General features: G+C 42.5%; 1 protein-coding gene and 2 pseudogenes across 1 annotated transcript; all 3 read left to right on the top strand.

Annotated features, from left to right (window-relative positions):
• LOC139532943 (dipeptidyl peptidase 4-like) lies at positions 1-9,842 on the top strand (annotated as a pseudogene).
• A 2,798-nt stretch (positions 9,843-12,640) lies between these two features.
• On the top strand, positions 12,641-15,615 carry LOC139531371 (glucagon-1). The gene is made up of 6 exons (XM_071327831.1): positions 12,641-12,744; positions 12,941-13,041; positions 13,300-13,455; positions 14,026-14,142; positions 14,779-14,922; positions 15,179-15,615. Exons 2-6 carry the CDS (start codon positions 12,947-12,949, stop codon positions 15,201-15,203), a joined length of 537 nt encoding a protein of 178 aa, XP_071183932.1. The 5' UTR covers positions 12,641-12,744; positions 12,941-12,946; the 3' UTR covers positions 15,204-15,615.
• Positions 15,484-26,808, top strand: LOC139532942 (adenylate cyclase type 10-like; annotated as a pseudogene).
• The last annotated feature ends 18 nt before the right edge of the window (positions 26,809-26,826 follow it).

Raw genomic sequence — 26,826 nt, 5'->3', positions numbered from 1 at the left:
ATGAACGCTAAAGAGTGGTCGGAGTGCGCCAACACGGGCGCATCTGTGAACAGCGCCTTCAAACGATTGAAGGCTCTGTCAGCCTCTGCCGACCACCGCAAACGCACCAGCCCCCCCTTCAGCAGTGAGGTAATGGGGGCCGCTACCTGACCAAAACCCCGGATAAACCTCCGGTAGTAATTGGCAAACCCTAAAAACCGCTGCACTTCCTTCACCGTGGTTGGAGTCGGCCAATTACGCACGGCCTTAAATCTAAACAAGAAACAGGTGAAACAAATCAGACAAAACCAACAGAAAAGGGAAAAGGGATCGGTGGCAGCTAGTAGGCCGGTGACGATGACCGCCGAGCGCCACCCGAACAGGAAGAGGAGCCACCTTCAGTAGGAGTCGTGACAGTGGGTAACGTGTTTACGCTCAATGTGATTTTGTATATAAACGGATTCACCACCTTCAAGTCGGCAGGATGGTAAACTTCAAAACTCAATGATAAGAATTTGTTTATAATACAACATAGCATTTCTTTGATGAATAAGTGTCGCAAATCTAGATACCTCAAACAACTATTTATTTCATAACTTTTTTTCCCGTCATTCTGGTGGTGGTGTTGGGACTTTTGGGGCTTGCTGTCGTCATCATCTTGATAGCAGTGCCCACAGCAATATATCTGAACGGTGAGTGGTACCACTTTCAGTTGCTTTCAATGACACATTAAATTGTAGCCTACCATAACTGTAAAAAAAAAACTCTGTTCAGAATAAGTATTTTATTACTACAATAGAACACTGCATACACTGGATAATACTATTGTATTATTGTAAAAGAACACTGCATAAAATAAACACTTTTACATAATCCATGTGACATACACATATGTAGGCCTAGTGCTTTAATGCTTCAGAAATGCAGCACCTTGTTGCAATATCACATCTTCTGTGGAGGTACCACATTTGTGTAGCCTACTAGCACATTTACCTCAGTTATCGCAGCTCTACAAACCCAGTCAAATGTATATTGATCTTACATTGTTATCTGTTACAATCTTATAGTCCTCCCGTGAGCCGTATCTATTTTTTATCAAGACCTGTTTAATCAGGTGTAAATGCATTGTAGTCTTATGAGTCATTACAGTAGCCTATGACTTGTTGTCGTTTTCACTGGTACATTCCTCCTAGTATAGGCAGTACAAGAAATCAGCGAACGCTAACTTTGAGCCCCATGTTTCAGAGGAAAAGGTGAAGGCTCAGAGGACGTTCACGCTCAGTGACGTCTTCAATAGCTCCATCAGGGCCAGATCCTACAACATGCGCTGGATCTCAGGTAAAACACCCTAGAAGCCTAATCAATCAACTGTATGTAAATGAGTGGATGGCTGTTATGTTTAATCCAGTCAGTAATGGTGTGCCTGGAATGTATTACGCAACACTCTAACCCTGGAAGGATGCACGTTTAGATGTAAGCCAACAACACAATGTTCCCTTTAGAAAATGATAAGAAACAATAAAAAAAAACGATAGTAGGCCTATATACTGTCTCTATTTAAATGGCACACTTTGTCTTTTTGTTAAATCATCAGTGCTCGGCAGAGACCTGAGTAGCAACAGTGCTGATATTTCAACTTAAACATCAGTTAGTTCGTTATTATTAAACTCCTCTCTTCTTTCCCCTCCCCCATAGACCCTGAGTATCTGCATGAAAAAGACGGCTCCATCTTCCTTCACAACCTGATCACAGGAAACAACTCAGAATTCCTGAGCAGCATCACATTTGTAAGATACCCCTCATGGGTGTGTGTGTGCGTCTGTCTGTCTGTCTGTCTGTCTGTCTGTCTGTCTGTCTGTCTGTCTGTCTGTCTGTCTGTCTGTCTGTCTGTCTGTCTGTCTGTCTGTCTGTCTGTCTGTCTGTCTGTCTGTCTGTGTCTGTCTGTCTGTCTGTCTGTCTGTCTGTCTGTCTGTCTGTCTGTCTGTCTGTCTGTCTGTCTGTCTGTCTGTCTGTCTGTCTGTCTGTCTGTGCATATTTGGAAGCAAGTATGGTGAAGGAAGGAGTGTTTGTGTCATGTATAACACAGCTCCTTTTTTTTGTTGAAAACCAGGATCAAGTGGCTGCCTATGACTATGTAGTGTCTGCTGATCAAAAATATGTTGCTTTCAAGAGCAATTGGACTAAGGTAATGTCTTGTGATATTTAATCATTTGTTGCTGTTGTACTATCCTGCTGTGAAGTAGCTATGTGTGGTATGTCATTGTGGTGTGGGGGTTGTTGTTGTAGTTGAAGAATCAGACTTATGTGCCCAAAGTAATTGCCCTGCAGGGATAAATAAACTAAAACAAATAAATACATTTAATTGAATTAATGTATTCATTAATTAATATAAGTAATTGATCTGTGCTACTAATCAAATTCCTAATTATAATTTGCTTCATTTGTTTCAACAGATATGGAGACACTCCTTCACAGCTTCATATTCTCTCTATGATTTTGCAGGCTCGTAAGTCTCTTTTAATTTATCTTATCTGCAAATGTGTACTATACACACATCTTCAATATCCCTTTGACTTTGAGAATTACATATGCAGTGTAGAGAATATAGGACATTTTATTTTATTAATGGGACTAGTGACGGGAAATGGTCAACAATACTCAACAAATAGAGAAACTGAAGAGGGCCATAAATGGTAATGTTTACTGCAAATTATTTATAGGGACGCATTTACAGTGCATTCGGAAAGTATTCAGACCCCTTCCCTTTTTCCACATTATGTTACAATACAGCCTTATTTCAAAACTGATTAAATAAAAACACTTCCTCATCAAACTACACACAATACCCCATAATGACAAAATGAAAACCGGTTTAGAAATCTTTGCAAATTTATTACAAATAAAAAACAGAAATACCTTATTTACATAAATATTCAGAGCCTTTGCTGAGACTCGAAATTGAGCTTAGGTGCAAACTATTTAATACATTTTAGAATAAGCCTGTAACGTAACAAAATGTGGAAAAAGTCAAGGGGTCTGAATACTTTCCGAATGAACTGTATATGGTGTTTTGTCAAACTCAAAGACATTAATACTGTTCATTTTTTATTTATTCTCATTGTAGGACATTTCTCAGTACACCAGACATTCCTCACCAAGTCCATTTGTTTGCATGGGCGCCAACAGGGAACAAAATGGTAGGTTAAAAGGACACTTGAGAGAAACCATTGGATTCGTTTATATACTGTACTATGCTTTTCTGGTGGCTGACCGATGACATGTCTTCCAAACACTCATCATCAATAGGACTGACCCAACAACACAACATGCACTTTTGTTTGTCTTCAGTTCAAAGCTGGAACGCTCAAAGATCACATTTTCATCACGCTCCAAATAAATAACTTATTCACAACATGTAATAATAGGTTGCTGTTACTCTAACCATAATATTGCAGGTTACTAGGACAACCAAAAGACATTGCACACTATTGTGCATATTGCAGTGTTATACCACGGTTAAAGAGGAACTCGAGTCATTAAGACTTATCTCCATATCTCTGTTCCTCTCACATACAGGCCTTTGTGTGGGAAAATGATGTCTATGTGAAGACCAGCCCTACTGCTAAGGCCATACAGGTGACCTCAAACGGAAAACACAACAAAATCTTAAATGGCATCCCAGATTGGGTGTATGAGGGTAAGCAATACATACAAGAAGGCAGCTGTGAATCTTACATACCTCTTACTATAACTAGTACATATTAGTCAGCACTGTGATGTGAATTGTGTCAAATGTGATCATACATGAACAAGTTTCTCTTTCGACACCACGGGAGTCTGTGAACAGCTTAAGCCACAACACACAAAATAGATGTGCCATCCTGATGTAGGCCTAACGGTGTTTTTTGATTGTTTGTAAGAGGAAATGTTCTCTTCTTACGAGGCAATGTGGTTACCTGGAGGGAAGTATCTGGCCTATGCTGAGTTTAACGACACTCTGGTCCAAAACATAGAGTATTCCTGGTATGGGAAGGAACAGTATCCCGACACTGTCATTTTCCCCTATCCTACGGTAAGATAACATGTTTGATGTTTGATGTGTATCTAAAAAGTGTGCTGGAGTAGGTCATTACTGGCATGAGGTTCTGAGGCAGTTGATAAGGGAACTGGACTCTGGACCATAAGGCCTCTGGGTTAAAAGCATGTTGTTTTATCACAACTCAGGGTGCATTCAGGTCTAAGCTGTCCCAATAAAATTATATTGGTCCATGATTTCCCAATTCTGAAACCTCTCATGACGACTATGTATTTGAATACAGTCATATACTCTGTATCGTCACATATTAATGCATTGATACTGTGTGTATAGTCATTATAAAGCAAGACGTAAAAAAATACATTTTAAAGATGTGGTTGCTTGTCAGAAAGAAACCTATAAGACCCAAAGTTTCTTTTTATTTAATTGTAATTGTTTTGCATAAATGTATTTTTTTCTCCATCTTCTAGCCTGGTACTCCCAAGCCAGTGGTGAAGCTGTGTGTGTATGATACTACAAACATATCAAACATCACAGAAGTTGTTGTGCCAGCTTCAGTTGGAGCAGGGTAATGAAACTCTGTAGTACACAATACATTATACAATGTATTCAGTAGGAGAGAAACGCATTGCATTGGAATTTTAAAATCTATTTTAGGCATAAGCTGTGAGACAAGTGGTGTTGTTTCCGTGTTTTTTACAGTGATCACTATTTGGCCACAGTCACCTGGGTAACTGATGAACGCATTGATGTCCAGTGGCAGAAGAGGAAACAGAATGAGCTCCGCTTTCAGATCTACGACTTCAACACAGTCGGAAACACCTGGATCCAGAAAGCGTTAGAGGTACGTCATAACGACCCCCCCCACCCGCTTTCCCGCCGCCCTCCCCTCCTCTCCCCTCTACTGCATTCCCCTCCCCTCCTCTCCTCTCCCCTCCCCTCCCCTCCACACCTCTCCCCTCTCCTCTCCTCTCCTCAGATAACTTGTTGGTCCTAATACAGTTGAAGTCAGAAGTTTACATACACCTTAGTTAGCCAAATACATTTAAACTCAGTTTTTCACAATTCCTGACATTTAATTCTAGTAAAAATTCCATGTCTTAGGTCAGTTAGGATCACCACTTTATTTTAAGAATGTGAAATGTCAGAATAATAGTAGAGAGAATGATTTATTTCAGCTTTTATTTATTTCATCACATTCCCAGCGGGTCAGAAGTTTACATTCACTCAATTAGTATTTGGTAGCATTGACTTTAAATTGTTTAACTTGGGTCAAACTTTTTGGGTAGCCTTCCACAAGCTTCCCACAATAAGTTGGGTGAATTTTGGCCCATTCCTCTTGGCAGAGCTGGTGTAACTGAATCAGGTTTGTAGGCCTCCTTGCTCACACACGCTTTTTCAGTTCTGCCCACTAGTTTTCTATAGGTTTGAGGTCAGGGCTTTGTGATGGCCACTCCAATACCTTGACTTTGTTGTCCTTAAGCCATTTTGCCACAACTTTGGAAGTATGCGTGGTGTCATTGTCCATTTGGAAGACCCATTTGCGACCAAGCTTTAACTTCCTGACTGATGTCTTGAGATGTTGCTTCAATATATCCACATCATTTTCCTGCCTCATGATGCCATCTATTTTGTGAAGTGCACCAGTCCCTCCTGCAGCAAAGCACCCCCACAACATGATGCTGCCACCCCCGTGCTTCACGGTTGGGATGGTGTTCTTCGGCTTGCAAGCTTCCCCATTTTTCCTCCAAACATGACGATGGTCATTATGGCCAAACAGTTCTATTTTTGTTTCATCAGACAAGAGGACAAAAAGTACGATCTTTGTCCCCATGTGCAGTTGCAAACAGTAGTCTGGCTTTTATATGGCGGTTTTGGAGCAGTGGCTTCTTCCTTGCTGAGCGGCCTTTCAGGTTATGTCGATATAGGACTTGTTTTACTGTGGATATAGATACATTTGTACCTGTTTCCTCCAGCATCTTCACAAGGTCCTTTGCTGTTGTTCTGGGATTGATTTGCACTTTTCGCACCAAAGTACGTTCATGTCTAGGAGACAGAACACGTCTCCTTCCTGAGCGGTATGACGGCTGCGTGGTCCCATGGTGTTTATACTTGCGTAATATTGTTTGTACAGATGAACGTGGTACCTTCAGGCGTTTGGAAATTGCTCCCAAGGATGAACCAGACTTGTGTAGGTCTACAATTGTTTTTCTGAGGTCTTGGCTGATTTCTTTTGATTTTCCAATAATTTCAAGCAAAGAGGCGCTGAGTTTGAAGGTTGGCCTTGAAATACATCCACAGGTACACCTCCAAATGACTCAAATGATGTCAATTAGCCTATCAGAAGCTTCTAAAGCCATGACATAATTTTCTGGAATTTTCCAAGCTGTTTAAAGACACAGTCAACTTAGTGTATGTAAACTTCTGACGCACTGGAATTGTGATACAGTAAATTATAAGAGAAATAATCTGTCTGTTAACAACTGTTGGAAATACAACTCAGCTTACTTCAGCCATGATGCCTCTTTCTTCCGCATGGACTGCTCAGGTCCGTCAGCCACACAACACGCACACACACAACACCCACACACACACGCACACACACACACACGCACACACACACACGCACACACACACACGCACACACGCACACGCACACGCGCACACGCACACACACACACACACACACACACACACACACACACACACACACACACACACACACACACACACACACACACACACACACACACACACACTACACACACACACTACACAGCCCACTACTCCAACAGTGTTTGTGCAGTCAAGTCATCACAATACTGTAGCTGTGACATCCCTAAACAATATCCCAGCCGGTATATTCACTTTGAAATAATAGTTTCTGTAGTAGTAGTGCTTCTAGATCATTTGGGAGGACACACACACACACGTTATATTAAATATGTGTTCGTCTCCACAGGTCCTGGACTACCTCTGTATACTCTCAGGGACAACAGGGATGCTGGTTCAGGTAAGCCAGTTACATTTCACAGTGCATCTTCTCATCGTTTAGAGATTCAGGTTCTTGAGGACAACACGGCTTTGGAAGGCCTTCTGTCTGAGATCCACATGCCCACCGTGCGACGCGACTTTATCAAGCAAGGAGATTTTTATCAAGCAAGGAGATTTTAGTAAGGCTTTCATCTATTAAAGACTTTATTTGAATCTTTCATCTGATATTAAAACCATGGGACATCTCTAACTTGATATCCATTTTTGGATGCTTCTGTTTTTCCCGACAGATCTTTGGTACCAGATGACCTTGCCTCCTGGATTTGACAAATCCAAGAAATACCCCTTACTTATTGATGTGTACGAATTAATTAACCTCTGTGAATACATGATCTGCTTTGTCTTATGATGAATCGTTGTACCAATAAGGAGGGCCTGGAGTTAATCCTGACCCCATGACTTGAGCAGGAAATACTCTTGGCCCTAGTTAAATTCAGAAGTCTGCAGTGTTTTCTGGTGAGCTCAAGTGGTCAGGGAAAACTCTGGGCACTAACAATAATGTTTGTCTTTCTCTTTTGTGTTCCAGGTATGCAGGGCCTTGCAGTCAGAAAGCAGACTTCCGCTATAGGTTAGGCTGGGCCGCATACCTGGCGAGCACGGAGAAGGTCATCGTTGCCAGCTTCGATGGTAGGGGAAGTGGTTACCAAGGCGACAAGCTAATGCACTCCATCTACCGACGTCTGGGAACCTATGAGGTGGAAGATCAGATAATGGCCGCAAAGTAAGGTTGAACTGTGGTTGAACAGTAGCCAAGTCGATAGCTATGCCCAACTGACTCAAACAGGTTGCTTTGTATTATACTGTGTCACACTGCAAAAGTGACATTAAGATAACATAATATATAGAGATTCTGGATTCGAATCCAGGGTCTGTTGCAGCCGGCCGCGACCGGGAAACCCATGGGACGGGTTCCCCATACATAATAAATAAACATTATGTAACACAATACATGGATATTTAGAGATTCCAAGGCTTTTTTGGTTTGAGCTTTATGATGCAATAGCCTGGTTGACAGATCTTTATCCAACTCCTCTTCCTCTCCACTTTCATGCTAAATATATCCTGTCTGGTAGGACAACGGACGTGACAGAGGTGTTGGTTAAAGCACATACAGATCTGACCACCAGGCTAATGATCAGATGACTGATCAGATGTCACATGGGGTCAGCTGGAATGCCACATTACTTACCTCTCCCTTATTTCACGTCAGAGAGACTGAGGACAGTAGAGATTCGAGTTAGACCACGGACCATCAGTGGGCATGGTCCATTAGAACCCCTTTTAACTGACCCTCACGTTTAAATGAATTAGTGTTTGTACTGGTGGTTCCCAATCACAGCAAGTCACTTTTCTCTTTCAGGGAATTCACCAATATGGGCTTTGTCGACAAAGGCAGAAGAGCAACTTGGGGTTGGGTAAGTTAAAGCATAGGGTTTGAAAATATGATTCGTTGGAACCATCAAGTGCAGCGTAATGAAATGTGTACAATCATCTTGTCTTTGTGCCTTGAGTAATCCAATATTATCTGAATTCAAGGCCAAAATGATCAGCTGTTATTGTGTTTTGTAGTCCTATGGAGGTTATGTCACGTCAATGGTTCTGGGAGCTGGGAGTGGAGTTTTCAAATGTGGAATGGCAGTGGCCCCAGTTTCCAAGTGGGAGTATTATGGTATGCCATTCTGTTATTGATATGTTATTAATATATTTACAATAATCTACATGTTAGTTAAATATATAAGTGTAAATCATTGAAATTATCCATACATTTCCCCTACTTTCAATATTTCAGATACAATCTACATTACGTTACATGAATCAACCTTCAGAAAATCTTGAATTCTACAACGTAAGTTTACCAACGCCAACATTTTAAATGGCCATTTATACATACTATTTTATACTATGGCCTGTATTAGCCAACTGGTATTAATCTCCACGGACATAACTACATGTAAATGTGTTTTACAGAACTCCACAGTGACAGCCAGAGCTAAGAACTTCAAATCAGTGCAATGCCTTCTGGTCCATGGGACAGCAGACGGTGAAGCCTCCTCTAGTATTTCTGGAATGTTCTTTAAAAACACACCACCTGTGCAATTAACAACCGTACAATGTTTAGAGTCTAGACTATTCATTTGACTCTGTAAACCCATTAGTTGATGAAGCTAAAAGTGTTAACTAAGCAGTGTACATACTTTTCCTGAGGCTTTCCCATATCATATGAGAATAGGAAAACACTGCACATCGGATACTGTTAAATTGTTATTTAAATCTCTCTATTTGTTTCAGACAACGTCCATTTTCAGCAAGCTGCTCAGATCTCTGAAGCTCTGGTTGAGGAACAAGTGGACTTTGAGGCTATGGTAAATATTTCGATTTTAGATAGATGAGTTATCTACACAATCAGTGGTTGTAGAGCTTTATACCTCAATGAACCTCCTCCATGAAAACACTTCTCCAATAAACAAATGATCTGTGCTTATTCCTTCTTTCTATCACTTTACTACAGTGGTACACGCACAAGGACCATGGTCATGATGGTTCAGCCAATCAGCATGTCTATACCCACATGAGTCACTTCCTCCAGAGTTGCTTCGCCTGATGCCATTCGAATGAATGATGCCCAACCTGATGCTTGCCGAACGATAACCAAACTGCCCCAAATTCATGTGTAATTCACTTGGACAGCAGGTTGCCTAGCGGTTAAGACCATTTGGCCAGTTACCAAAAGGTCGCTGGTTTGAATCCCCAAGTCGACTAGGTGAAAAATCTGTCGATGTGCCCTTGAGCAAGGCACTTAACCATAATTGCTCATGTTAGAGGCGCTGCATAAGAACGTCTACTAAATTATGTAAATGTAATTGAAAGTTGTCCTATTTTTTGATAAATTAAGTTGTTTGAGCCAGTACCCAAACATACACTCCAAAAGACGATCCTCTCTCTATGCAGTTATGAAACAATGACGGCAGCAGGATTGATCTATCACTGTTCGTTCTGAGCCTCACCGCGAGTTATGAGGTTACATTTGAAATGAAGAATGTGATTATATTGAAATACAAAAGAGCTTTGTGAGAACTGATCAGCCAGTGACTAAGCATGTCTGACTTGTATCCATTAAGGGGCCTTGATTGCACTGTTTTATCCTCGCGGTATCAACATTAATGTCGATACATTATATTGCTTTGCATTTTATTGTACAAACATACTGCATGTTTTTATAGAGGGAATCTTGGAAGACCTTTGTACCTACATTGTGTGTGTATTCTGTTTCAATAAAATTGTTTAAATCTAGATTGTGGATTCTTACTGTAGGGGATCGACAGTACATACAGTACCAGTCAAAAGTTTGGACACACCTACTCATTCAAGGGTTTCTCTTAATGGTGTACTATTTTCTACATAATAGTGAAGACATCAAAAACTATGAAATAACACATATGGAATCATGTTGTAACCAAAAAAGTGTTAAACAAATCAAATTATATTTTAGATTCTTCAAAGTAGCCACCCTTTGCCTTGATGACAGCTTTGCACACTCTTGGCATTCTCTCAACCAGCTTCATGAGGAATGCTTATCCAACAGTCTTAAAGGAGTTCCCACATATGCTGAGCACTTGTTGGCTGCTTTTCCTTCACTCTGCGGTCCAACTCATCCCAAACCATCTCAATTGGTTTGAGGTTAGGTGATTTCGAGGTCAGGTCATCTGCTGCAGCACTCCATCACTCTCCTTCTTAGCCCTTACACAGCCTGGAGATGTGTTTTGAGTCATTGTCCTGTTGAAAACAAATGATAGCCCCACTAAGTGCCGACCAGATGGGATGGCGTATCGCTGCAGAATGCTGTGGTAGCCATGCTGGTTAAGTGTGCCTTGAATTCTAAATAAATCACTGACAGTGTCACCAGCAAAGCACCATCACACCTCCTCCTCCATGCTTCACGGTGGGAACCACACATGCGGAGATCATCCGTTTGCCTACTCTGCATATCACAAAGACACGGTGGTTGGAACCAACAATCTCAAATTTGGACTCATCAGACCAAAGGACAGATTTCCACCAGTCTAATGTCCATTGCTCGTGGTTCTTGGCCCAAGAAAGTCTCTTATTCTTATTGGTGTCCTTTAGTAGTGGTTTCTTTGCAGCAATTCAACCATGAGGCCTGATTCACACAGTTTCCTCTGAACAGTTGATGTTGAGATGTGTCTGTTATTTGAATTATGTGAAGCATTTATTTCTGAGGATGGTAACTCTAATGAACTTATCCTCTGCAGCAGAGGTAACTCTGGGTCTTCCTTTCCTGTGGCGGTCCTCATGAGAACCAGTTTCATCATTGCGCTTGATGGTTTTTGTGACTGCACTTGAAGAAACTTTAAAAGTTCTTGACATTTTCCGGATTGACTGACCTTCATGTCTTAAAGTAATGATGGACTGTTGTTTCTCTTTTCTTATTTGAGCTGTTCTTGCCATAATATGGACTCGGTCTTTTACAAAATAGGGCTATCTTCGGTATACCACCCCTACCTTGTCACGATACAACTGATTGGCTCAAACACATTAAGAAGGAAAGAAATTCCACAAATTAACTTTTAACAAGGCACACCTTTTAATTGAAATGCATTCCAGATGACTACCTCATGAAGCTAAACTGGTTGAGACAATGCCAAGAGTGTGCAAAGCTGTCATCAAGGCAAAGGGTGGCTACTTTGAAGAATTAAAATGTTGATTTGTTTAACACTTTTTTTGGTTACGACATGATTCCATATGTGTCATTTCATAGTTTTGATGTCTTCACTACTATTCTACAATGTAGAACATTTTAAAAAATAAAGAAAAACCCTTAAACGAGTAGGTGTATCCAAACATGACTGGTACTTTATAATCAAAATCAAAATGACTTTGGTTTGACATAATCATTTGATATCATCTGTAAATGGTTTATAAGTACATTCAGTAAGTGGTAATGCAGGTATAGGCTTTGAATAACACATGAATTCATGTTATCTAAAAGGGGATGATCAACAGGACCCACAATGGAAATGTTCTTGTCTTAAATGGGTGACCAAAGGAAAAACACCCCAAAAATAGTTTCCATCTCTGATTCTATCATAGTTAATATAATCCACAAACCCTGACTCAGCTTCCCATTTACAGTAAACACACACACACATACACACACACACACACACACACACACACACACACACACACACACACACACACACACACACACACACACACACACACACACACACACACACACACACACACACACACACACACACACACACACACACACACACACACACACACACACACACACACTATTTGACAGGATGTCATCTTGTTTGATTTCTACACCTAAGTGACAGCTGTTTTCTCGCATGGATAATGCCACATCTTCCATTTTAAACAGACGTTTCCTTGCGAGTTAATCCACTGCAACCAAACGGGGCCCTATGTGTAATGGATTGAGAGTAACAAATGGGTGTAACAGAGTGGGAGAGCGGGAGGATTGGGCCACCGGAGCAGACCCGGCCTCATGGCCATGCTATATAAGACCCCCACAGCCAGTCAGATCACCAAGATACAACCACAAGGAACCAGGACTGAAGCAGAGGATCACTCCCTTTCAGACACACATTTCATCTCTTCTACCCGCACATTAACAGGAACAGGTGAGTTTCTTGCAGCCAGGACACGTCTTAATTGATTTAGAAAAATCTGTTTCATAACTGGATTTGTTTTTCCATTGTGAACAAAACCTTTGATTTTGTCAATGGATGTATGATTGATATGGAACCTTTTGCTTGTCAATGTAAAATGGACATGACTGTCTTCGGCTAAGTTACTCAATTGTGGTTCTGTCTGCAGGTCACAATGTTTGGCATCCACTCCCTGGCTGGTGTTCTCCTCATGGTCATTGTACAGAGCAGTTGGCAAGTCCCTCTACAAGAGGCTGAGGACAACTCAAGGTACAGCTCAAAAATGTTATATTTTCCATGGGGGGAAATGATCCCAATTTTCCATGGGATATTTTAACAAATATTTTCAGAACATATCATAGGGGAAAAAAGCGCACAATGCACAGTATCAACGTAGACTACAGACGGAATGACTAGTGTTTAACACATAATGTACACGTATCCAACAGCAACTGTCAATCAAAATTAGACTATAATGAGGCATCTAGCAGCATAATTTCAGCATTAAAGATTCTTCTTCTCCTGTAGCTTAGAGACAGCAGGCCCACTATTGGAGGATTTGATGGGCGTATCTAACATGAATAGACATGCCGAGGGAACCTTCTCTAACGACTACAGTAAATACCAGGAAGAAACGATGGCTCAGGACTTTGTTCAATGGCTTATGAACTCCAAGAGGAGGGGGTGAGTGTTTCAACAGATTAATATTATATATTTTTAGGCTTATGACTGATATTATACTGCGGGGTGTAGAAATAATAATATATTTTTTTTAATGAGAACCAGGACAGTTCAGTCTTTTGGAAACTATTACTGTGATGAATACTGTATATCTTGAGTTGAACAATCAAAGATTTGGATGGAGATATGTTTTGTCCCAAAAATGTTTGTCTAAAGCACCATGTATATTATGGCATTGTTTGTACATACAGAGAAAGGATAGTAATGTACTGAGCAACATATTCATATACACAGTACTTCCAAGTCAAACAAAGTATCTTGATGTTATTAACACTACTCATCACTTTGAAACTAATACCACCCATCCATTTTCATTATCAAATTATCCTCAACTTCTATATCAATACATACACTTAAAATACAATATTTGAGGGTTTTACTAGCAAAGTTAGTGAAAAACAGTTATAAGAACTCAGAGGCTATTTTAGCTGAGCCAGAATGATTTCACAGTACTATAATTGGTTGAGTGGAGTTTTGTATCCATCACACCATTTCCTCTCTACCTCCATCTAGTGGTCCATCCAAACGACATGCCGATGGGACCTACACCAGCGACGTGAGCACCTACCTACAGGACCAGGCGGCCAAGGACTTTGTTTCCTGGCTCAAATCAGGACGGGCCAGACGAGAGTAGGCTTTCCTTCACCCTACAGTACCAACATCTTGTGTGTCATGTCTGACGCGAGAAGAAGAGAGAGAGAAAAGATAATCAACAACTTAGTTAATTTATCCATTGCCGCACCGTTGCTTTCTGCTTTCTTAAGGCCTGTGTTGACATTTCATGTGGTCGTGCCCAATAAATCCCATTAAACTATGCTCTGCATTTATTGATACATTTATTGATATTTGCCCCTCGGATGACTGTGTTGACTGGGTTGGAAGAGAGCGTATCACACAGTTGCTGTGTGCATAAACACCTGTTCAGGGAACAAAGGTGTCCTCTAATGCACAATGAATGACTACAGCTACAGATCACTACTTCCGAAATCATCCAATAGTCATAAGGCGCAACTAGAAAAGGGTACATTTCCTGAAGAAAATGTGTATTCTTGCTTCAGCCGACTAAAAGTTGAACCCAACGTGGTTGGTAATTGTGTACAGAAGTATTGAGTGTGGAAGTATTTTGTGTGTGGAAGTATTGAGTGTGGAAGTATTTTGTGTGTGGTAGTATTGTGTGTGGAAGTATTGTGTGTGGAAGTATTGTGTGTGGAAGCATTGTGTTTGGAACCACTGACAAGTGTGTGTTATCTTGTGTACTGTACCTAGATCTGCAGAGGAGAGCAGGAATGGTCCAATGAGCAGAAGACATGTAGATGGGAGCTTCACCAGCGACGTGAACAAGGTGCTAGACAGCTTGGCTGCCAAAGAGTATTTACTCTGGGTCATGACCTCCCAAACGTCAGGGAAAAGGTAAACATCAGAACACAACCAGAACCTGTATGAAAGGGTACCATATTCCCTATATAGTGTACCAAGGCTCTGATTAAAACGAGTGCATATGGTGCCATTTTAGACACGTTTGTAAATGGAGTGTCTTGCCTACATCAATATTTGATCAATAGTTTTTTGTTGTCACACTCTTTTTCTCTGTATCTTTCTCTCTCCCACTAAACGATGTTACTGTATGGTGTCACAGATTGATCATTTGGTTTATTGTTTATTTCAGTAACAAACGTCAAGAAGATCATTGAAAGAAGACAAACGCTTCCTTGTTCAAGAGAAACGTGGATACTGTGCTACAAATGATAAGCCTTGACAAAAACTAAAAGCCATACTAAAAAGCCATACTGCTTAGCATTGTTGTAATGTTGATACAATGTTGGAAATACTTAGATTGTTTACTCTACATTATGTGATAAAAAAACCCAGATCATCTATTCTTCCTTAACTTTGTGGTGCATAATGCATCAGGTCAGTTGTTAAATTATACAAATATTTTTCTATAAATTAACATTATTTTCTATATTTGTAATGTTGAAAGAAAGGGAACATGGTAAAAACTCAGATATAATGTGCAAAACTATCTGGTAACATTTGTGTGAATTTGGTTTTTATCCCATATGTATCAAAACCTGCTCTGCAAAATTAAACTCTTTCATTGTGTTTGCTGTACTATGTTTTTGACTAGCCATGCATCCATACCAATGGAATCCCAAACTATTTCAGTCATGGTGCTGAAAACATCACAACATTCAACTGTTGTGCCAATGATAGTAGTTTATGTACTAGACTAGAGTTGAGAAACTGTAGTTTGCGTCTCAAAGAAGCTCAGTCCATGGTTCTGAAACCTAAATGCATGGCATTCAAGTAACGTCCTTTTTAGTTATAAAAAATACTTATAATAGCTTCTTCTTTTTGAATTGGTGAACCAGAGTTTTTAGTGAACAGCTGAATTCTAGAACGTTCACGGAAAAAAACGACTGTTCAGATTAGCTCAACGGAAAAACATGATGCCCCTAAACTACAGCTAAAATTGGTTGGATAAAGGGAGAGGGTGAGATAGAGGACTCGTACAAAATGAGCAAAATAGCTGCCCATGTACCTGATCTTGTTGTCTACAGCACCCTCATTAACGATAACCTCTACGCAGAGAACTTTCATGGAGTCCTTCTCTTCGCGGATGTATCAGGCAAACTAATCTCAGTAATTTAGCTAGCTACATTAGCTATCTCGCTAGCTAACATGAGCTGGAATCCCGTTTCGATCTACATTTAGAAGCTAGCTAGCTAACGTTTGCTAACCCACTAGCTAAAAGTCAACTAATCCATTTTGTATATTTTTTAGGCTTCACTAATCTGACTGAGAAATTCAGTTTGAGTAGCAAGAAAGACTATGGAGAAGACGAGTTGACACGCACACTCAACAGCTACATTGGGGAAACAGTCAGTCGTAAATTAGCTGTGGTTTCATTACAATATCAATCTAACCTGATGTACCGTTAGTTAACTATAACTTAGACTAAGTTAGTCTAAAAAAAATATTACCAAGCAATGTTTGTTGCCTGTAATTCAGGTATCCTTGATGCTGGGGGAGATATTATGAATTATGCAGGTAACAATAGGCTTCCCTCTCAGCTGTAAGACAAAGATTCACCATGATCACAATTCCTAGCTACAGTACTATTCTACTCGTCATGGCCAAACAACTTTTAATCACAGGCGATGCCATCTTGGCTCTATGGACGGTGGAGAGGGTCCAGCTCAGTGAAGTAATCTCCCTGGTGGTCAAAGGCAGCCTCAACATCTAGGACCAGTGTGGAGTCCAGGAGACGGATGTGGGCTGTCAGCTGAAAGTTAAAATAGGTCGTTGTCTGAGTCTCATACAGGCTGAGAGACATGTTTGTGCTATAACACCAGGGCCTGTATTCACAGAGTGCAGATCTAGGATCAGTTTTTCCTTTGAAATCAATCACTTGCATTTCACTGCACCTGCAATAACATCTGCTAAATATGTGTATGAATAGAATTTGATTTCATTTTGATTTGAATAAGGGGGACCTGATCCTAGATCAGTACTCTACGCATTGCGAATTTGTGCCCTGATTATCCGGCTACACTTGACTTCATAGGCAACTAGAACCTCAAATATGATACCCTTTATCCTCTGCTGTCCCAATATATATCTGCTGGGAAGCTCTCCAAGGTGATCGTAGGAGACGAGATCAGTCAGTACTTTGTGGTGATTGGCCGGGCGGTGGTACGAGGTGCGGCTGGCAGAGGGGTTGGCGGTGGCCAGCACAATCATCTTGTCACCTAACGCCTGGGAACTATGTGAGATGTGAGAGGGACAACATCGCCATTGACCCCATAGAGAACGAGAGAGCCGTGAAGGTGTGTGTGGGGGATAGATGGATGGATAGATGGATACAGCTATGACAAATGCAGTTTCAAGTAGGCGGGTGGTCGCAAGATGACTGTATGTAAATAGTGTCATTCAATGCAGGTGCGATACATCAAGCGAGAGCCCAGTTTCTCTGTTGAGAAGTACCAGGATTCAATAGGAACGTCTGTAGAGCATGAAAAAGTGACAAGAGGTACAGTAAAGAGAGTAGCTAGATATCAGCCTGTGATATTTCTACTTGCATGGTTGTGTTGTAACAGCCTAACCAGTCCTTTTTTTGGTCTACAGATTGTGTGAGGAGAGCATCTCGACTGATGCCAAACGCCGAGCTCGAGAAAACTTTACGGAAGTACATCATGGAAACGGTTTTGCAGAACGTAAGAACCTGCCTACTACCGTCCTCTTTATTTACAAAAACAATTTTGTTTTTCAAAATCAGAATCATGTATTTGTGAATGTATAAATGTAGGCGCGGTTTTAACATCCACACTACTACTTACCTAGAATTAAGAAATGTATTGAGCAAAGATTCTAATAAGTATGCTAGTATGGTCACTGGAACGTAACCATGGTTTTCTATTCGGACCTCTCCTCCCTCATTAGATAGATGACGACTAGCCTCTGGGGTATCTGTCTGAGATGCGTCCGGCCACCATAGTGTTTGTCAACATGCAGTTCAAGGGAGGAGAGAGTGACCAGGAGCAGTGTATGACCATCCACCAGGCTGCCATTGGCATCGGTCAGCAGATAGTCAAGCACCACAGGAGGGTCAACAAAGTGTTCATGTTTGACAAGGTCAGTTAGTGGTTTATTCAAGGTGGAATCCTGGGGGTTTATTCACTAGGAACCAAATGAAAGCAAACGGGATGAAACTGGGAGGGACTAACCTGAACTTGTGCAATAAGAAACACTTTGTTGCAAAACGTTTTGGTACGGTGTGAACTAATGAATACACCCCAGCAGTTCTCTGTTCCCGGTGGCAATGAGAAAAACGACAAACACAATTAACAAGAAACAGAAACAATGGGGGCACTCACCAATTCTTTCTTCTTCAGTCAAACCCACTGTATGTTTTTAAATAACAAGGAGTATGTTGCAGGGCTGTACTTTCCTCTGTCTGTTTGGGCTCCCTGGGGACAAGCGGGAGGATGAGAGTGCCCACGCCTTACAGGCTGCCTATGGAGTACATGACCTTTGCCAGAAAGAGATCCGAAACCTCAAGTAAGGCCCATTTCAGCCTAATATTCTAGGACCACATGACTTTACTTTTCATCAAGCTACAGTTGTAGGATTTTAATTTGATCACCCTGTTGCAGGACATTTTAAACTTGTAGTGTATTTGAGATTTAAAAAGGCTTCTGAAGTGTGTAATTTCCACTTTGAAATTTCAGACTTGATTTTCCCTTATGAAAAATGTATCAACTCCTACAAAAATGTCTATGAATTACAATCCACATAATAATTCACATTTCCTGTTGCTACAGGACTATTTTCCTGCTCTAGCAAACTGGCTCAAATTAAGATCCTACATCTGTATTACACTTGAGTGCAATATGTTGTATAGGTAGTTAACAAAAGGTCCAATGTTGTCCAACAGGACTGTCTCTGTTGGAGTAACCACAGGTCCAATATTCTGTGGTGTAGTAGGACATCCAGTGAGGCATGAATACACAGGTACAATCCCCTTGACATCCTCTTGAACTCTCAGGTGGAACTGTGCTTTGCCACTGCCACCTTACTATAACTTATTGTAGCACCTTTTATATTATTTGAACTCGCATACTATTGTGTTCAGATTTTGTACAAATTTGACCAGTTTGACCTACGAACTTTGAACTCTACCTTCTGTGTCCTTTGCTGTTAGTGATTGGTCATAAGGTGAACCTGGCGTCACGGCTGATGATGCACAACCCCGGGGTGGTGTCACGCGACAGCGAGACTTGCTACTACTCAGAACTGCCCGCGTTTTATTTGAACGAGCTGCCCAAGAAAGCCATGAAGGGGAGTCAAGAACACTGGAGTCCAATATCAGTTCATGACCAATAAACATCAGATGTACGACCATCTGATGTGACCAACATCATTTATAGTCCATTAACTCGTGACTCCTACTCACTTTCATATTGAGCACTGTACTATTCTGTGTATTGTTGTGGCTTTCTTCTATTGAAATGCTACATAGTGAGACATATTGCAATTGTAATAAGAACATACATACTTATTAAACAAAATGTCATCTCCAGAACTGTTGGTAAAGCACCTATGTCCGTTGAGAGAGAGGAGGGGTATCCTCTTTTGGATGAGTTTTCTCAACTATTGACGATTATGAAGGACATGCATTCATCGTGGAAGATCACGTTGATTTGAATGATATGTTGCGCTCAAATGCTCCCGAGGCCGAGAGAAAGAAATTGAAGTGTACTCCGGCATGCTGAAGGGCTTCTTGGAGGCCATGGCTGCCCGGTCACAAGAACTACAACAATGTTTTGATCTACGAGGGGCCTATCGGCTATGGCAAGTGCCGCCTGCTGGCTGAGGTGGTATACAGAACAGCAAAGGATGGAGTCAGGTCAGTGCAGAACTGTAAGAGCTACGCCGAACGAGAGAGTGTCCTCCTCACCAAGATCCTAGACCCAAAGATGAGGAAGAACCTCTGCCTTCTCAATGGTATCCTGCTAGTCAAGGTAGGTGAGATCTCTGAACGTTCCTTTTCTGAAAGTTATTCTGTTTCGTAGTAGCTAACGAGGGTAGATGGATCTTTTCTGTAAGATCTGTTCTATGCTTTTAGTTTCCTGTGTCTAAGGATGTCACTCATGGACAGTCAAGAAGAACAAGAAGATGAGCAACTACTTTCTGGAGTTGTTTTGCAATGTACTGTGGAAGATAATAACGTGGATGATGTAAAAACATGACTTAACCTGCCTGGGCTGGAGCCCCCCCGTCATCGCCCAGCTAGCCTGCCAGATCCTGGGGGTGGTCCGCATCCCTAGCAAGGTGTAGCTGTACGTGTACACAAACACGCACACACACACTGTGTGAATACCCATACATTACACATATCGACTCTCCGAGGGTGTCTCAGGGGGAGTTGGGAGTTTCACACCTCACACACGTTCAGGTTACCCACTTGTACATGTAGTGAAACAGGACAAATACAAGCATTTGACCATAGACTCCTCAAAGACAATAGCTTGGGAATTAATTGGGACTGTTGTGAATACTTAAACTAAACCGAAACACCGTTATCCAGAGGAAGTAAAAAGTAATTTACTTAAATGTACACTTTTGAATTGGCTTGTCGACTGTATAGCTATTTTATGAAGACTAATTCTAAGGCTGTCATTGTCTCATTACATGAATATCTCACAGAAGAAGCCGGAGTTACCTTTTAAAAACATATGTATAAATTAAAAATGTAATCTGTTTTATAGGCTCCTGGTGGAGAGAAGCCATGGAGTTCCATACTACTGCGAGGAGCTCTTGGAAGAGTCTGTAATCTGGGCAATCTGATCATGATCGAGGAGGTGGAGGAGGAGGATGAGGCTAAAGACGTAGACATCCTGTTCCCTGAGCCCACCCTGGTGGTACACTGCTCCAAACCCAGCCAGGTGTGGCAAGAGGACGACGCCAGGGCCGGAGCGCTGGGTAGGAAGATGGATCTGTTGGCTGAAAATGTCTGAGTGGCAGGTCTTCCGGCCTATTAACACCCTTGTCTGTGAAACAGACAGACCTATTGGCTGAGAATATATGAGTGGCAGGTTTCCCAGTTTGTGGAACACTGTAAGGTTGCAGGGCCACCCAAGGCATCCGTGTTGAAATCTCGCAAGATCACAGCCCTGGACCATTTTGTCGACCGTGCTTTGGTCTGTTTTGTCGGAGAAGCTGCCAAATTCCACAAAGTTTCCATCTCTCTGACATTGAAAGGTGTAGTACAGGGTTCCTGTATTCTGCCCACAAACACTACAACCTCATCTCATTAGTCTTATTTGATAGAAATGACTCATAAATAAAACACTAAAATCATTAAGGATGTTTTCTGTCCAGGCATATCTATAGGCCTACTAATAATATAATAATAAGTGCCATTTAGAGGACGCTTTTATCCAAAGCGACTTAGTCATGCATGCATATATTTTACATATGGGTGGACCCAGGAATCGAACCCACTATCCTGGCGTTGTAAGCGCCATGCTCTACCAACTGAGCTACTAATAAAAGTGAATTCTATTCAGGTATGGCCCTGGCCCACCTAGACCACCTGCAGCCAGCATAACAGATGGTGGTGAAGTGTGCTGCCATCATCGGCCAAACCATCACCACGCAAATGCTCATCAACATCCTGCCAGAGTCAGAAAACCCTGACAAGCTCAACCTGTCGCTCGCCTCCCTGTTCAAGTCGGGCACGTTTGAGTGCGACTCCAAGCCCAAGCAGTTCACCCAGCAACTCACCAAGGAGTCAGAGTGCTGGGGCGCGCTCAACTGCTACTGTGTCCAGGACAGCCAAGAAGACGTCCGTGAAGGTCGGTAGTGGAGCTGAGGCTAGCGCAGACAAGGAAAACTTTCACTCTGTCCCAGCTACTTCCTCAAACATGCCCACCGCTGCAGGGACTGCGGCATCGCCGAGTTCATCTTCGGCCACAAGGCGGCTATAGGGAACAACCTCATCGAGATCCAACCGAGTTTGCTCAACATACAAGAGTCTGGGGAGGCCCTGTTCCTAGGCCAAAGTACACTGGGGCTCCCCAAGGGTGAGTGATGGGCCCACTGACCTCTCCGCTAGAGAAGCACACGCAAGCTGAGAAACACACACAAACACTCCCTGAGAGACAGACACAAACACTCATGCTCGCCCAAACACACACACACAAACACTTCACACACACGCTCATGCAGATTGATAATAGTGACGCTATAACCAGCTGATCTAAGTAACCATTGAGGGTTGATTTGACGTGTGCTGTTGGTGTTGTTCTCCTCTCCACCTCTCAGAGTCTATACAACTGAACCAGGTCAGCCCTTTGCGTCCCAACAAGTAAGGTTTTATACTCTACCCCTGGTCCCAGATCAGCTGGCCAGTAAGACAAGTGGGCTGATTCCATTACAAATGTATTTGTGTGTTTGCGTGCCTCAGTGAGGAGGACGAGTTCTTGTTGAACTAGATTCTGTGGTAGATGAGTACACCACAGTGGACAGAACCAGGAAGTATAGGTGTGCCCAGGTGACGGAGTGTGTGCTGTGCCACATGGTGCGCCACTGCACGGGCGTGGGCGACGTTCCCAAAAACTTTTATTACCTGCTAGAGACCGCCGCAGTTTCGGCCTACCTGTCCAACAACCTCAAGGTGTGTGTGTCCTTTGCACTTTTTTCTGATCTGTTCACGCTCGTACAGAAGTACTCTCTCACAGGCCCTATCCTATTTAAACAGAGCCAAGATCATACTTGATAATCTGAAAGTGGGCAATCCAGCTTTTAAGACTGCCGACCCGAAAGTCAAAGTGAAAATCAACAACTTTGAGACAGCCTGTGTTTTCCGTCTCAGAGGGGAGGTAAGAGTTCACTGAAATGTTATTTATAATCTAAAAGGATAATAATAATGATTTGCATTTATACAAAATAACGCTTTTCTCAAAGTGAAGTGTACAGTTTATTGTACATTTAGGTGTTGTACAACACAGGCCAAATCGAGGAGGCTGAGAGCATGTTTGCCAGCGCCCTACGGCTCCTGAACAGACGTCTCCCTACGAACCGCGTGGCCAAGTCCCTGAAGTACGTCTGTGAGAAGATGAAGAGTCTGTGCTACAGATCCAAGAACGTTGACAACCCTGGGTGTCTTCTATGTTCAACAAGCCCCTATAAAGATTAAACAAATTAATATATATATATTTTATATATAGCAAGCACTATAATATCAACTATTTTCCATTTATTGACGACAAAACATACCACAAACGACAATTTCATCATTTATCTGCATTCAACTCAAACAGTAAAACGTTTTATAAAAATAAACTCTAGCACAGTGGTGATGTAGGCGCTCCACAAACAATTGAATGGATCTTACAATCGTGTGCATGCTCCACTTTTTAAAGTTTTTTTTTTGTTTAGATGTTATTGTTGTTGTCATGGTGTCCAAAGAGAGAAGAAGCTGGCGTTCCTCCACGAGCAGATCTGCTGTCTGTCATACATGTGACAGATCGGCTGCATGAGGAGAGCATCGCTGGCCGTCACTATGGAGATGAACTCAGCCCAGAAGACTGCAGAGGGGAACAAGGCGGTTGTTTACTCTGCTTCTCTGTTTTTTACAGAGAAACGGGGAAAATGGGTTTGGTCGGTGAGTAGAAATCTCGAACACAACACGGTTCAGTGTGTTGAGGGTGGAGAGAGGAAAAAAGAGACACCATTCAGGAAATATAGATTTTCTGACATTATTTTCTGTCTTCCATCCTTAAGAGAGAGGGAGTATACAGCAGGGATCATGAACTAGATTCAGCCGCGGAACAATTATTTTCTTGAGCGGATGGTCGGGGGCCGGAAACATACAGTAATTACAAATAATTTGTAGACTGCAAAATGACCGCAAGAAGCCCAAACAGATACAATATAATGTTTGACCAAAACATAATCATTTCAAACCTTCCTTACATTTGTATACAATCACATTTCTCTCTATAATGAGTGGGAATACTTGGGAAAAGATTTCTTAAATTAAAATCACTTGCTGCTGATTTCCTGGCGTTTTTAGTCTGTCAAACAATAAAACATTTTTTTGCTCCGAAAACTTGGGGGGCGCCAGTTGGGGAACCCTGGTATACAGTCACCCATACACTCTTCAACATCCCTCTCACTCACAGACACACCTACTCTGTCTCTAGACCATCTTCTCGTGCATTGACTACCTCCAGTACTGTCAGCTGAGTGGTCTGGACGACCAGTGTAAGATCTATGAGAGGATGCTGTGTGGAACCTGTGTTGAGATGCCTGACTGCATGGAGGGCCTGATCCTCACCAGCTACTTTATGCGCTCCCTCTCCAACGTCAAGCTCTACTCCAGAGCCCTGCACGGCTCCGTCCAGTGAGGAGAGGAGTGGATGTGTGTGTTGCATTGGTGAGGTAGTGTGTGTTCGGTTGAAACAAATAAGTGTGTAAGCAAGCGAGACAAGACGGAGAGAGAAAAAATAAATATCAAAAATGTTTCAGTATTGAAAGAAGTTCTACTTCTCAGGTCTCCGAGCAGAGCAAATCAGCAAGCTGACGAACCGCCGGGGCCTGAACATGTTGCTGATCTCTGTCCTTCACACACCCCTCCTCACACTGAGGTGAAGCACTACTTCTACTTGTTTCTTTTACTGGGATGTGTACCTTATCTACTGTTGAGTACTATGATACCCAGGTATGAGGAGTGTGTCCAGCTGATGCAGAGTCTGGAGTACCTGGGAAACAGGACCCGCATCAGCACGGCTAAAGGCTGGCTCTATGCAGCCTGCTTTGACTTCCTGCTCTACTCAGGCAAGTTGGATATTCCATCCCTGTGGGACACAATCTCCACGTGACATATCTTAGTTAAGGAACTAATGGATAATAATTATAATTGCCATTTAGTTTACGCTTTTATCCAAAGTGACTTAGTCATGTGCGCATACATTTTACGTATAGTTGGTCCCGGGAATCGAACCGACATTGCAAGCTCCATGATCTACTAACTGAACTACAGAGGACCACTACCATAGGTTGGGTCTCATGGTGTGTGTTCCAGGGGGGGAGGGGGGGGGGGTTCGGCCTAGGTATGCCCGTCTGTGTGAGTGGGAAAAGGCCTGTTTCTTCTACACCAAGGCCTGTGGAGTGACCCGACAGGCTCCCTCATCCATCCACTCCATCCACGGCATGGTCATGTTCCTGGAGTGTCGTGTGCTGCTGTTCAGAAAGGCCCTGGTGGAGCACAACCAACACATCAAAGCCATCTATCAGAGCACACAGAAGGTAGCCTAGCGACAGGTAGCCTAGCGACAGGTAGCCTAGCGACAGGTAGCCTAGCGACAGGTAGCCTAGCGACAGGTAGCCTAGCGACAGGTAGCCTAGCGGTTAAGAGTGTTGGGCCAGAAACCGAAAGGTTGCTGGTTCGAATCCCTGGGTCAACTAGTTGAAAATCTGCCGATGTGCCCTTGATCAAGGCACTTAACACTAATTGCTCTAGATAAGAGCGTCTGCTAAATGACTAAAATGTATGCATGAATAGGTTCATGTACACGCTCACATTCGGACGTGCCTTCACATACCCACACACACACAGCTGTGTATGATGTACCTTTAGAAAAGTCACAGCCATATTATAAATGTTTTCCCTGAAACTGTCCTAACAGCCATAGTATTTCTTATGTAGCACTTCACAGAGTTCAACCGGAAGTACTCGACCAACAAGATGTACGCGCCCCGGGTGCTGCACCTCAGAGCTTACATGTACGTGCTGGCGGGCCACGAGGCCCTGGCTAACGCCATCCTCAACAAGGCTATAATGCTGTGTCAGCAGCACGGCAACAAGCTGGAGGAGAGCTGGATCACACAGAATCAGGTACAGTACTGGAGGAAGGGCCTGAGATGACAAACGCACACACACACAAAATCAGGCAGAAGGAAGTACTGGATGCATGGCATGGGATAGCATGCACAAATGCATGCGGGCAAGAGAGTCTCACAGTCTCACACACAATCTCACATACCGTGTAACGAGTATTCACAGGAGGTTGCTGAGGGGAGGACGGCTCATAATAATGACCGGAATGGGGTAAATGGAATGGCTTCAAACACATGGGAACCAATGTGTTTGATACCATTCCACTGATTCCGATCCAACCATTACCACGAGCCCGTCCTCCCCAATTAAGGTGCCACCAACCTCTTGTGATGTGTATGCAGTCATTACACACACACACAGAACAGAAACCTCAATCACATGCATTTAAAAAAAGACTGCAGTTACACGTTGTACACCATGTGGTACAAGTCAGTGGAGGCTGGTGAGGGTAGGACAGCTCTTAATAATGCCCGGAATGGAGTAATTGGAATGGTATCAAACACATGGTTTTCATGTGTATGACACCATTCCATTTACTCCATTCTAGCTATTATTATGAGCCGTCCTCCCCTCACCAGCCTCCACTGTAGTACATGTATTTGCTCCTTGATAACCTAAATAAGTAGAGCGTAACGCTTAGCTAGGTGCTTAGTGAATGTATTATTTAATTAAGGACATTTCGAATAAATATGTTGTGAAATCCTCTTCAGATTTGGTGGTTTGGCGTGTTCAGGCAGAGTACCAGTGACTGGGAGACCCAGAGGAGCTGACCCACACCCGCTACACCCCAGTGGGTGCGGGGGGGGGGTGAGATCTGGGCTGACAACTCCAGCCTGTACCTCGCCCCAAAGGCAGAGGACACCCAGCTCCTCAAAGGCCAAGGATAGGGGCCCGGTTCCTTTATT

The sequence above is a fragment of the Salvelinus alpinus genome, chromosome 10 (assembly GCF_045679555.1).
Source record: "Salvelinus alpinus chromosome 10, SLU_Salpinus.1, whole genome shotgun sequence".
Classification (NCBI taxonomy): Eukaryota; Metazoa; Chordata; class Actinopteri; order Salmoniformes; family Salmonidae; genus Salvelinus; species Salvelinus alpinus.
Note: the sequence above shows the minus strand (reverse complement) of the source record. Positions and strands in the feature narration are given on the sequence as shown.

Excerpts from the sequence above, each read along its gene's own strand:
- LOC139531371 (XM_071327831.1), top strand. The coding sequence starts at position 12,947 with ATGTTTGGCATCCACTCCCTGGCTGGTGTTCTCCTCATGGTCATTGTA. Across the intron at positions 13,456-14,025 it reads ATGAACTCCAAGAGGAGGGG|TGGTCCATCCAAACGACATG; the intron begins GTGAGTGTTTCA and ends ACCTCCATCTAG. Across the intron at positions 14,923-15,178 it reads TCCCAAACGTCAGGGAAAAG|TAACAAACGTCAAGAAGATC; the intron begins GTAAACATCAGA and ends TGTTTATTTCAG.